The sequence below is a fragment of the Accipiter gentilis genome, chromosome 12, assembly GCF_929443795.1.
Source record: "Accipiter gentilis chromosome 12, bAccGen1.1, whole genome shotgun sequence".
Classification (NCBI taxonomy): domain Eukaryota; kingdom Metazoa; phylum Chordata; class Aves; order Accipitriformes; family Accipitridae; genus Astur; species Astur gentilis.
This window is the reverse complement of record NC_064891.1, coordinates 714,270-726,888: the sequence shown is the minus strand read 5'-3', so window position 1 is coordinate 726,888 and position 12,619 is coordinate 714,270. Positions and strand designations below refer to the sequence as shown.

The 12,619-nt window shown below is 46.9% G+C and overlaps 1 protein-coding gene across 1 annotated transcript in view; it reads right to left on the bottom strand.

Annotated features, from left to right (window-relative positions):
- Window positions 1-12,359, bottom strand: part of DCHS2 (dachsous cadherin-related 2) — a 117,959-nt gene extending 105,600 nt beyond the window's left edge. The window contains exon 1 of the mRNA XM_049814836.1: window positions 10,524-12,359. Within this exon, the coding sequence (XP_049670793.1) occupies window positions 10,524-12,359 (1,836 nt within the window). The remainder of the gene's footprint in view (window positions 1-10,523) is intronic.
- Between the last annotated feature and the right edge of the window lie 260 nt (window positions 12,360-12,619).

The window sequence follows — 12,619 nt, the reverse complement described above, 5'->3', positions numbered from 1 at the left end:
GGTCCAGTTGTCCGGCTAGAGCCAGAGACTTGATGAAAACACGAGCCTGCCTGTGCATTTCAAAAGGCGCAGCAGTTCTGCTCCACTTCCCAGAAGTATGGGGTGGGCAAGGAGAGGTGTAGTCACTGGGAGCCACTGGGGATGACAGGTACTGAGATTTGCACCTGATCATCTCCAGAAATGTTTCTAACTTTCATCCACACTTTCTAGGAAAAATAACCACAATTTAGTGCATGCTCGTAGGCCTAAAACATGGATTCCATTATGAGCAATTAGTAAGAATAATGCCATAGCATAAAATCAAAGTCTCAAAAAGTATGCTTTAAGTGGCCTCCAATAAGATACAATAGACATCAAAAATCTCCCAGGAAACATAAATGTTTTTCAACATGGCATTTCAACAACAGAGTTTTAGAAACTGCGGGATAACTTGTGTCCCATAACCGCAGGGTTCTGGAAATACAACACATGTTCTTGTCTAACTCCCAAATATTGGCTTGGGTCCTCCCTTCAGACAAACATTTCTGGAAATTAAAAGCAGCCTTTCAAAAATTGTGTTTCAACTATCAGGTCTTTTCGCCCTCCTCACATACAGGCACAAATGGAGACTGAAATTTTTAAAAAGGTTATTACTGATTAGTTCCATGAAAATGTAAACCTTACGTCTTTAACTGCAAGTTACAAACCTAAGAGGTTTGGGGTTTGGTTTTTCAATGGAAAGAGAACACAAAAGCAGCCTGGTATCAGAGCAAAATCATTACAAGACTGTAGCACTGCCAAAATTATTGCTAAAGACATTCACTTCAAAGACAGCTAAAAAAAGAAAAGAAGAAACAAATTCCAGGATATGGAGTTTTACTTTAATAGTTACAAAAGGGAGCAAACAAACAAATAAACAAGAGAGGCCAAATATATGGGGGTTTACCTTTCCTCTTTCTTTTTAAAACCAGAATGAAATGCTCTCTTAAATCCTTTAAAAATTATACAAATGTAAATCTAGAGGAAAAAGAATTGTCTAAATTGTGACTTTGTTTTCAAGTTAAACTTCTGGGGAAAATAATTACTATTACTAGTGATGGCAGCACATACTGTTTTAAAATATGTTACACTGAGAAGAAGTTCTGTGCTCTGGGAAAGCAGGTCACATTTGTACTGGAGTTTATTTCACCCCTTTGCTCCTACAGCATCATGCATACAGCACTCTCTCCCCCTCAGAAACCCACAGACACACATTAAATTAGTTGGAATTTTCAAAATCCAGAGAACCTGAAAACCCCCCAAAGAACAAGTCATGGCTGATTTCACTGCGGCTTATGTTCCTAAGCTCCCTGTATGCTTGTGCAACAAAAGCTCTTTTGAAAAGAGCCTCCCAATTCCCCACTGCCTCACAACTTCTGCAGCCATCAATTGGCACGATGTTGTTGTATAGTATTACCATATAGTAGCATTTTACACTTACTTTGCACAGGTTTATAGATCTACACAAAGCAGAAGGCAGGAAGGAATTACCAAGTTTGGTCGTTTTTAAAATCCAGCATTACTGAATCTTGTGCTCCGAGTTAAACAGCCGATCTTCAACTTGAGCAATTTTTGCTCCATCCTATTTTTGCACTGTGAGCTGGAGACTGGATCCTGACAGGGCTCTAAACACCAACTGACCCTTGGTAATAACGGTCCTAAAAGCTACCACAGAACCGCACTAGAGTAACTACAAGTGTAAGCACAGCATGCCCCAAGAAATCTGAAGTGCTTTCAGTGATTTGATTTCTCAAAATGCTGTAAAATCGAATTCTATTAATGTCTTAATGAGCAAGAGAAACAGTACAGCACACAAAACACTCAAAACAGGAACCAGCCTGTTGAAAACTGAGCAAGCAGTGAGTTGGTACATTCAGGTTACTGCTCTCCTTCCCCCAAACATAAATGCAAATTTTAAGGTTTAAATTCTGTGTTGACACATTCTTGAGATTAACATATTTTCTAATAGTACACCAAAAAAACTATCTATACAGCATGCACTTACGGTACAATGGACAGCATAAGCATTAACAAAGGGATAATCCTTGTCTGAAAGAGCTTATTCTCCTCCATTTGGGTGCATCTTAAGACAACTGAAAATCTTTTCAGAAGAGACCGATGGACATGCTTTATGGAGTCCATGCCGGTGTAAGTGCACATCAATCCTACAGAAATGTCATTAAGCATCATAGTGATAAAAGTACCAAACTGATATGTATCTATAAATTACCTAATTAATAAAAATGTTGGACATTTCTCACATAACCAAACTGGATAAATGTCCAAGGCAATAGCCTATCAAAAGATTAATTAGGCATGCCCAACTAAAAATAATTAAGTGCCTATATATCTATGGAGAATGTTTAATATGTAACCCCATATGTGTACTGAAGCAGAGATAAAGATATCAATGTATCTGTGACTGGTAACAGCCTATGAGAAAACATAGTTGCCTACAAACCATAGGTCTGTTATCAAGGCAGCCACACCACAGAAGGACGCTTGGGAGAAAAGGCTTTGGTAAATCATTACTCTGGTATGTCTGGCCATGAGTTCAGAATTCAAAGCAACTACAAAACATAGCAGGGAAAACTGCCTGTGTAGTATAAAACTGTATTTATTGGGGTTTTACACATTTGTAAACCAAAGGTCATGTAGAAGGTAATGTACCGGAGGCCGAGTGCACTCATCTCCAGCAACTTCTCTAACCAGTTAGATACATCCAGTCCTTGGACACTGCATTAAACCATATGTGTTTGTTTATAACTGTTAAAAAAAACCACAGGGCATACACAAGTTGTTTGTCTTGCACATGTTTAGTCAGACGTTAGTTAAATAATTGCCCTTCCTGTTACCCTTTCCCAGCACCAGATGTAGGCACAAGCCAGTGGAAGTGGAGCAGACATAAGCATGACAACCTAATTCTCTGCATGAGGGAAGTAGCTGGGGATGGGGAGGGGGAAGGGGAGACAAAAACACTTGACACAAGGTCAATGCAGGAGATGGAGTCATCTGTCAAGGCTGGAAGTTAGTACATTTGCTTTTATTACAGTAAATGTTGGTACTGCAACAGTTTTACGCTTAAAGCAGTGCAGCCTCTAAGCACAAATAAATAGGCATGACAGTATCCTGATTTTTATTTTAAGTCATATCCAGCAGGAAACAGAGCTAGTAAAGTCTGGCATAAATGCAATGCTTGTTTTTGTTTAGTCCAAAGGAGAGGAAGAGACAGAACCTAGAGCTGTGTCTCTAGTGCTGCAATTTCAGTTAGGGAACTTCTAAACAAAGAAAACAAAGCACTATTTCAAAGTCCATAGATTTGATCCATCTAGAGCCACCCACGTATCAATGGGAAGCTTGTGGAAGCAAGGAAATAGGCACAAAAAAGGGCTGCAACGTAAGCATCGTCCCTTAAAACATGTTCTGCTAACTGTCAGATGCTACCGTGAAGAGTGAGGCTTTGGCTTGTAATGTCAAGTTTATGCACATAAAGAAAGCCTAGTTAAAACTTTCTTTACACTACTTGATTTAAAGGGACTATGTGAGGAATAGGAATTGACTTCATACACAGCACAATTGCATCAGTAATCCACCTACTTTGGTACATAGTACCTGCATCTACCCTGAAAACTCTAACCAAGTAATTATCAAAAGGAATCAGCAGAGATTTTATATCGAAGCATAGCCGGCCAGGGCACAGGTCCTTAGAAACATCCCTTCTGCATTACAGTGCATTACCAGTTACTGTAAATGCTGACAGTTACTACATTTGGTCATGTATGTGTTAGACAGGATACAACTGTTTAATCTGCTGCACATTTATATATAAAATTATATATACAAATTTTTATAGGAAAGCAGTTCAGTACAAAAAGGTGAGAAGTACCTACACATTTTCTGTTGCAATGCTAGATACACCACCACTGGACATGTTCTCCAGGCATGACGTAAATCCCTTGCAATTCAACGTTCACCAGAGAAGAATGACCTAAGCGCCAATGAAATTAAAAAGCTCCTGATTTTGTACAGCCTCTTATAGAGGAGTCTCAAAGAGCTTAGAACTGATTGAATGAACTGTGATTTATAAGTAGTATTTTAAAAATCCATTACTCCTCCTAAAAGAAACATCTTTTTACACAGATTAGTAAACTTTCTTTGCAGACTGAGAGCAAGGATACTATTTTCTATCAAATTCTATAAAATGTGAACTTTCTTCTACTGTATCACCTTCATAAATAAGGCTTAATTTTATATTTTCACCAGTGGCACATTTCAGCATTCATCTTTTAAGAGCAGCTGCTAGCCAAATGCTAATTTTTTTTTTTTTTCAGCTAAGACAAATGAGTACTGGAAATGAGACAGAGAGGTGATAACAGGTGTGTGAAATCATGAGTGGTCGGGAAAGATCATTCTCTCTGTCTCCAGGTTCAAAGCAAAGGGGCAATTCCTCATGGGGCAGATAGCTGATCAGCACAGCCCTTGCCACAGTATCCTGTGGCTGGTGATACCTGGGAAAAGCTGAGGGCTAGAGTACGTTTCTCAGAAAAAAATCCATTGGGGGGTTACAAATACATTGAAACTCTATCTTGCTTGGGATGTCCTTGAGCTGAAAATGGTTGAATACCAAGAATCCATGAGGGAAAGATTCATGTATTTTGGCCTGTTCTTACACTCATCCAGGGTGCACACTTTTAGCATCGACGAGAAAAAGGATATGGGGCTAGATGGGATATTGGTCCAATACAATACATACACAGGCTCTTACAGGGTAGCACCTGTGCCAAGTGAGCTATGTGATATTCTCCCCCAAGTGTTTTGTTCACTGATACCTGTGCCTCCATACTGTTGACATCTGCAGCAGGATTTGGATAATCAGCTGGACAGAGAGCCCCACTCTTCACTACAACAGTGTTGATATTACTTACCATTTTACACTGAATGTGGAGCAGGGATTGCTCAAACTGCCATTAATGCACTGCAGAACAAGTTTCTCCAAGCTATCTACACACACATTGAAGCCCATAAAGCTTGTGACTAGGTTCTAAATTAAACTCATGTGTTTTAAAAGAGAAATGCAGACTCTGTAAATCATTGATGTTTTTTCAGCATGCAATTAGAAGTTTGTTTTGAAGAATGAATTGAGCAGCAAAGTAAAATAAAAAGGCTCATTCTGCAGTGTGTCAATCTGTCTGCACAGTAAGCTGGAACTTAAGAGATTCCTAACTCATCTATTTCCCAATGCTTTAAAACCTTCCAGGAAAGACTAAGCCTTCTGCTGACCTAGCAATTTATGAAAATCTATACGGATGATAAACTGACATTAATATTTGATAAATGAACAGACAGGCCATATCCAGCCATTTACAGCTTATTAATAATTTGCTCGAGTGTATTATAAGACAACTGTTGAAGTCAGCTTTTTGTATAAAGGTGAACACCAGCAAAAACACATTTCTGCACTGGAATGCCTTCCACCTAAAAAAGTAGTTCACAATCATTACTCCAGGAGGTCAGTGTCTATGAATGAACATTTGCTGGACACTTAACTGAATGTTTATTTGTTATACTGCATAAAACCGTACAAACTTAGCAGCCAAAGGTATTCAAGGACTCTTATGTTTGCCACTGGTTCTCCAAGTAGTCTTTTAGCTAATACTTTAATACAGCGATCTCTGCAATATAAAGCACATATTAAGACTATTTAATATCATTACTCCTCTTCCACTACCCCAAAGCTAGGGATACATCTAAATTCTCTAACAACAATACCTTTATCACACATACCTCTTTTCTCATCATGGCTACAGACTAAGTCTGCAGACATTTTCAGACTTAGCCATGTACCAGCCTTCAAACTTTCCCTCTTCCCAGACCCAGCTTGCTAATGTCAGTTAAAAGACTTCCCTGAGAACTGGGAAAAAAGGTCATTTTCTGTAGTGATTTTGAAAATGTTTTTGTTCTCAATCTTTCATGTAACTTTTAATTCTCAAATAAAAGTCAAATGTTTCCATGTCAATGTTTTTGATGCTTCAATGTTTCATATGTTCTCTAAGTGGTGGGTTTAGCTAGCAAACAGCTGTAGATTCAGTACATGGGTGAGGGGGAATTACCTCTAGAGATCTGTTTTTTGCAAGTGTTGGACACTGAAAATTTAACACTTGCCCCATTTAAGAGTAACTACAAACTAAGAGCAGCAAAAGTCAAAGCCTTCCACCTCCCATTTCTCACACCCTTGCATTTTCAAGATCAGAGCTTCTTACACCTACAAAGCATCCATTTGGTGTTGGATGTTGGCACTAAAAGGACTGCATCAAGGAACAGTCTCACTCTTATGAACATTTAAATTATTAAATGGAACAGTCTTCCTATTGTTAAAAAGCTAGAAGGGCACCATAATTAGAATTCATAAGCAAAAGAATATGTAGAAATCCTATTCATTTAAAATTACTTTAAAATAATCATTAAAATAATATTTTGTTTTCTCTTTTTTTTCATTTTTCTCCCTTCACGCAATCAGCATAGATTCAAAGAGACATTTTTTAATCTCTGAGCCCAGACCATCCAAATACTTCCAAAGCTACATATTAATAGATTACAAGAAGTTGTGCATAATCATCAAAAGAGCTTTTATAGCCACAAAGCTATTATAATCTACTGAGAATCTACTGAATGGCTTCTGGAGTGCAAAGGGGTATTTGTTGTTAATTTAGAAAGAAGTAATTGCTACAGAATCATATACCTAACAGATAAATGATATGTTAATTGCTTTCAGACTCAGTAAAATTATAATAAGAATTGGGATGAACAAATAAATAGTTTTGCATTATAGTTTTAGGTCAGATGATAAATTTATTTGCTGTAACTGTAGTTCAGTCTGGGGTTTGGTCTTCCTGTTGTCACTTGTATTAGTTGTAAAATACACTAGCATTCCAAGTCAACAAACAAAACCTGTCTTTTCTGCAACTGACTTCTTTAAATCAGATGCAGTGAAATTAGACCTGGAAAGCCCAAGAAGACAACAGAGGAATGCATGGCCTGATGTCTTCTACCTTCTTTTTGTCTCATCTCGAACTAGGATGAGCTGGATTTTATAGCTCTTTATAACTTATGTGAACCTAGTTTGCTGGCTTCATTTCTGATTTCAGTGATTGCAGTATGGATTCAGAACCAAAACCATCAGAGGAAGGACTGTCCTCTTAGCTCCTTGTTTCAACATTCAGGGAAAGAAAAGGAAGAAAAATACAGTCTGCAGCAAATGCTGCTAACTGCTCAGTGGCTCAATGACAGATTACAGTCTCTAAGTCTCCACCCCTCACAGCAGGGATGTATGTCCTCCAACCCTTTTTGTCCCCTTAAGTTTTCTTTTTTCTTTTGCAGAGTGTAGAGAAAAATTAGGAAAAGATACATGTTGAAATGTCTTTTTTAGAACCTCTCATTCTGCAAGTACCTCTTGGAAACATGTATTTCAAGTAAGAATGAACAATTTCTCTCAAATATACTATGCACTTAAAAAAACCAAACTCAAAACGCATGCATCCTTCTTACATATGTTATACTTCAAATATTATTTTCTAAAAAAAACCAACCAGGTTAATTATTCCATAATTTCTGGTATACCTAGCTTAGCTTTAAGAGCTTTAAACAAAATCTTTCTTTGCTGTCATTGCATTTACAAATGCCCCACAATCTCAGCATCAGAAAGTCTGTTATTTTTAATGAAAGGAACTGAGGAGCTCTAACCAGTGAGTTAAAACAGCCTCCTTAATGGACCAGAAAAGTGCAAGTTGTCATAACAGTGGAATGCATACAAGTCTTTATCATTTGACAGATAACATATGTTTTTTCTCTTCCTCTGCTCTGTTAGAGATGACTCTAAAGCCAATAAACATGTAATTTCTAATAAAACATAAAAGAAAATAAATAATTGTAGGCCCGAAGGAAAGAAATCTTCTCTTATCAACATGCAGTCAAGAACACAAAGGAATAAATTGCCCAGTATTTAGTGGCTGGGCAGAGTTACAACAAAGCACTAGGGCAGAAAGCTCTTAGACACACGATCCATAAAGCGACGCTTTGTCACCAGTTGGTCCCCGAGCAAAGGTTACTAATGAACAAGACTTCAGTGATGCACTACTGCAAGAGCCCCTCTGCTTGCAGAGGGGAAAGACTGGAAGGTTTAGTAGGCTTCCAGCTACCATGAATGCGATCCAAACATAAAACAGAGCACAAATGTTTATCACAAATGTGTGATAAACAACCATAGTCCTCTTCTGCTGACCCCCAGATTGTGGAGCAGAGGAAGCTAGGTGACATAAGTAGCCTCCTTCGGTGTCTTGGTTCATTTCCAGGAGCAGCAATAACATAGTCCATGGTTACCTCCTTTTCATGCTACCTTTTAACTTCAAGAGCCCAGTTAGAGACAGGAGTTATACCATAGACCCTGAAAAACTGCTTGGCCAAAACAAAAACTGTTTTCTTTATTCTTAACACTAGCTGCAACTCCTGGAGCAACATAAATGAAACCACCTGCTTCATGATAGCTTTTCCTGCTCACAATGGTTGAGTAGAAGGAAAATGAGGGAAAAGGTATGAGGATAATTTTAAGAGGCGGGTATCCTTGAATCTTAATAGGTGAGTATGTTTAAAGCTTAAGCCTACTATACAGTGCAGTATGAAACTTGGACATCACTGTGGTGATCCAGGATTAACCTGCAAGTAGAAACACCAGCCTCCTTCCCTGGCAGTCCATGGGATGCTCACCTGCTATTCCTCCTACACACATCTCTTGTGCCTCATTCACCTTCGGCTTTAATATCCCAGGTTTGATCAGTCAGCCACCAGGACCTAACCATTTCTTTCTACTCTCTAAACAGGATTATGGCAGCACAGTGACGCTTTCAAAATTCAGTACACCGCAGATGGTATCCACAGTATGTGACACCTTTGACCTGCCAGAAAATCTGCACTTTTGGTATATCAAAACCTACCAAAAAAAACCCAAAAAAACATAACAAAACCAAAACCACAATGGTGGGTTATTTTCTTTAAAACACTTCAGGAATCCTTCAGGATGCTTCCATCTGATTAAATCAGCCCGGCGGATTCTCTCCTGTTGCCTTTCAGCACCACGGACGCCGGCGACCCCCCCACCCACACTCACCCTCCCGCGGGGGCCGGGACTGCCGTAAGGCCCCTCGCTCCTCCCCCGGAGAAGGTGAACTTCTAAAATTACGTTATTAACTTTCTCCTGGGCTCTCCTGGGGCCACCGGTGCAGGGTATCCTTCCCCCCTCCCCCAGGGGTGGAGGAAAAATAAATAGCAGTGATGGGATTTTCTTTTCAGTTTGGGATATGAAATTAAAAGCTCCATGAGCTCAACCTTCCCAAACTTTTTATAGATTGGTTTTTATTAGAGCTGTGCAAGTTGTGTACTTTTTGAGCTCAGAGCGCAATTTAAAAAAATAAAAAAGAGGAAAAATTTTTTTGTTGAAACAAATGATTGTTCGACCCAAAACACCACCAATGACTCCCGATTTAAAAGAATAAATAAATTAGGTAGGCCACCTGGAAATAAAGACAGAACGATTTTTCTTCAAAAGAAACCAAGAAAACACACTGCAACTCTCCCTAGGTCTCCTCTTTAAGCATGGTTTTTTCCCCCAAATTCATCCAAGTGTCTGCGCAAACTCTGAGACTTTTGTACTCCACCCAGGACCAACTGCTGTGAATTTTCTACTGGTGGACAGTAGACTTGGTTTAGTTCAAAGGTGTAAGTCCTGAAATGTCCTTCCAAGCTAAAAGCAAAAAGGGCTATGTGGCAACTCCCGGTCGGGCAAAGCCTCCGTTTGACCGCACTTGCAAAGAATAAGGGGGGGTTTTGATGGGCACGTCGAACATTTTTCCTATTCGCATTAATCAGTTTCTGCGAAGGCCGAGTGAACGGATTCTCTCCATTAGCGGAGAGCTCTGGCAATATTACAAAGCCCCAGAAGCGCTTTTTGACTGCAGGTGCCTCTGTGTTACATTGTCTGGCCACCTCTCTGCTTTAGTGGGGGTCACACTCACACACACCCCCTCCCCCCGCCCCCAAGAGATGGGTCTCACTGATTTTACTCCAGTCCTCAGAAGTATCCCAGGCAGCTCAACCCCCTCGGGGACTTAAGGAGAGCCGATACTTGGTTCTCCCCGAAGAGCCGAGCTTCTGCGCTCATCACCCACGCCGCAGGCTTTAGCGGGGTAAGGAAGGCTCTTTTTAAGGGCACTTGCGAGGACCGCGGTACCACGTACGAAGGCACCGATTAACGGAGCTCCGCCGACCGGGCTCCAGCGTCCCATCCAAGCGCCAACTAGCAGCGGCAACGTCGGCAAGGGCTGTACTTGGGGGCCGAGGAGCCGAAACGCGGACCTGCTCCGGGCCGAAGGCCCGGCCGGGCCGGGGCCGGGCGCTGGCCGCCGGGCCGGGGCCAGGCCCCGGCCCGCAGCGGCCGCGGCGAGGCGGAGGCTCACCTGGAGGAGGCAGCGGCCGGGCGCGGCGTGCTCGGGCAGGCGGCCGCGGTAGACCTGCCGCTCGAAGCGGGGCTCGTTGTCGTTGGCGTCCTCGACGCGGACGCTGAGGCGGCAGGCGGCGGCGCGCGGCGGGCGGCCGCCGTCCCGCGCCACCACGCGCAGCTCCAGCGCCGCCTGCCGCTCCCGGTCCAGGCGGGCGCGGGTGCTGACGGCGCCGCTCCGCGCGTCAATGCGCAGCAGGGCCAGGGCGGCCGGGTCGCCTTCCAGCGCGTACCGCACCTCGGCATTGGGCGAGCCCGGCTCGTCGGCGTCGGAGGCGCTGAGGCGGAGCACGGCGGTGCCGGGGGAGGCGGCCTCGGAGACGGCGGCGCGGTAGTGGGGCTGCGGGAAGGCGGGCGCCTCGTCGTTGAGGTCGGCGACGCGCAGCAGCAGCGGCTCCTCGGCGGAGAGCGGCGGCGCGCCGCCGTCCGTGGCCACCAGCCGCAGCTCGTAGAGGTCGCGGCTCTCGCGGTCCAGCGGCCCCGCCACGCAGAGGAAGAAGACGCCGGCGGCGCCGGCCGGCCGCAGCGCGAAGGCGCCGTCGCCGCCCAGCAGGGCCAGCGCGATGCCGCCGCCGCCCTTCTCGTCCGCGCCCTTCTCGTCCGCGCCCTCGTCGGCGTCCGAGACGGAGACGCGGGCCACGTAGTCGCCGGGCCGCGCCCCCTCGGAGACCCGCGGGCCGCCGCTCTCGGTGAGGTAGAGCAGGCGGATGGCGGGGCTGTTGTCGTTCACGTCCAGCACGGCCACGGAGACGAGGGCGCTGGAGACCTCGGGCTGGGCGCCGCCGTCCCGCGCCTCCACGACCAGGCGGTGCAGGGCCCGCGCCTCGCGGTCCAGCCGGCGGCGGAGGCGCAGCACGCCGCTGCGCTCCTCCACCGCGAAGTAGCCGTCGGGGTCGCTCTGCCGGCGGTTGATGGCGTAGCGCACCTCGCCGTTGGCGCCCAGGTCCGGGTCGGTGGCCCGCAGGCGGCAGACGGCGGTGCCCGGCGGCGCGTCCTCCCGCAGCCGCGCCCGGTACTCGCCGCGGCTGAAGGCGGGCGCGTTGTCGTTCTCGTCCAGCACCCGCACCGACACCCGCAGGCGGCCGCGGCGCCGCGGGCTGCCGCCGTCCCACGCCTCCACCAGCAGCCGGTGCGCCTCCGCCCGCTCGCGGTCCAGCCGCCGCAGCAGCACCAGCTCCAGCGGCTCCGGCCGCCCGTAGCGCAGCTGGAAGAGCGGCGGTTCCCCCGCCGCGCCGCCCTCCTCCAGCAGCGCGTAGCCCTGCGTCCCGAAGCGGCCGGCGTCGGGGTCACGGGCGGCCGGCAGACGGAAGGCGGTGCCGGGCGGGCTCAGCTCGGAGACGTTGAGCTGCAGGCAGTCCCGCGGGAAGCGCGGCGGGTGGTCGTTCACGTCGGTGACCGCGATCTCCACCTGCACCACCTCGCCGCGCAGCGTGGCCGCCGCGAAGCTGTAGCGCGCCCTCCGCTCCCGGTCCAGCCGCCGCGCCGTGCGGATGATGCCCGTCTCCGCCTGGACGTGGAAGTCCGCCAGCACCGCCGACTCGCCGCTCCCCTCCGACAGCAGGAAGCCCCCCGGCGGCCCCGCGCCCGCCGGCAGCCCCGCGCGGATGTCCCCCACCAGCGTCTCGGCCGGCAGCCCCTCGTCCACCGCCAGGCTGAGGTTGTACACCGCTGCCGCGCCGCCGCCGCCGCCCGCCGCGCTCAGCCACAGCGGCACCAGCAGCGCCAGCGCCCGCCCCGTCGGGGGACCGCCGCCTCGCCCGCCCCGCCACCTGCCGCCCCGCAGCCGCCGCGCCATCCTCCGCCTCTAAGCCGGCATCGCGGGTAGCCTGCGCAGCTCGCCGCCGCCGCCGGGCAGGTGGCTTCGCCCCGCCGCCGCGGGAGGAAATCCTGCCCGCCGGTGCCGGGAAGGACAAGCCTGTGCGAGGGGGCGGGGAGGGCGGCTCCCCGCCGCCGCCCCGCGCAGCCGCCGCCCCGCGCAGCCCCCGCCCCGCCGGGCCCCGCCGCCCCCCGCAGCGCTGCCGGGCCGCCCACCCCGCGCCCCGGGGGCTGGCGTCC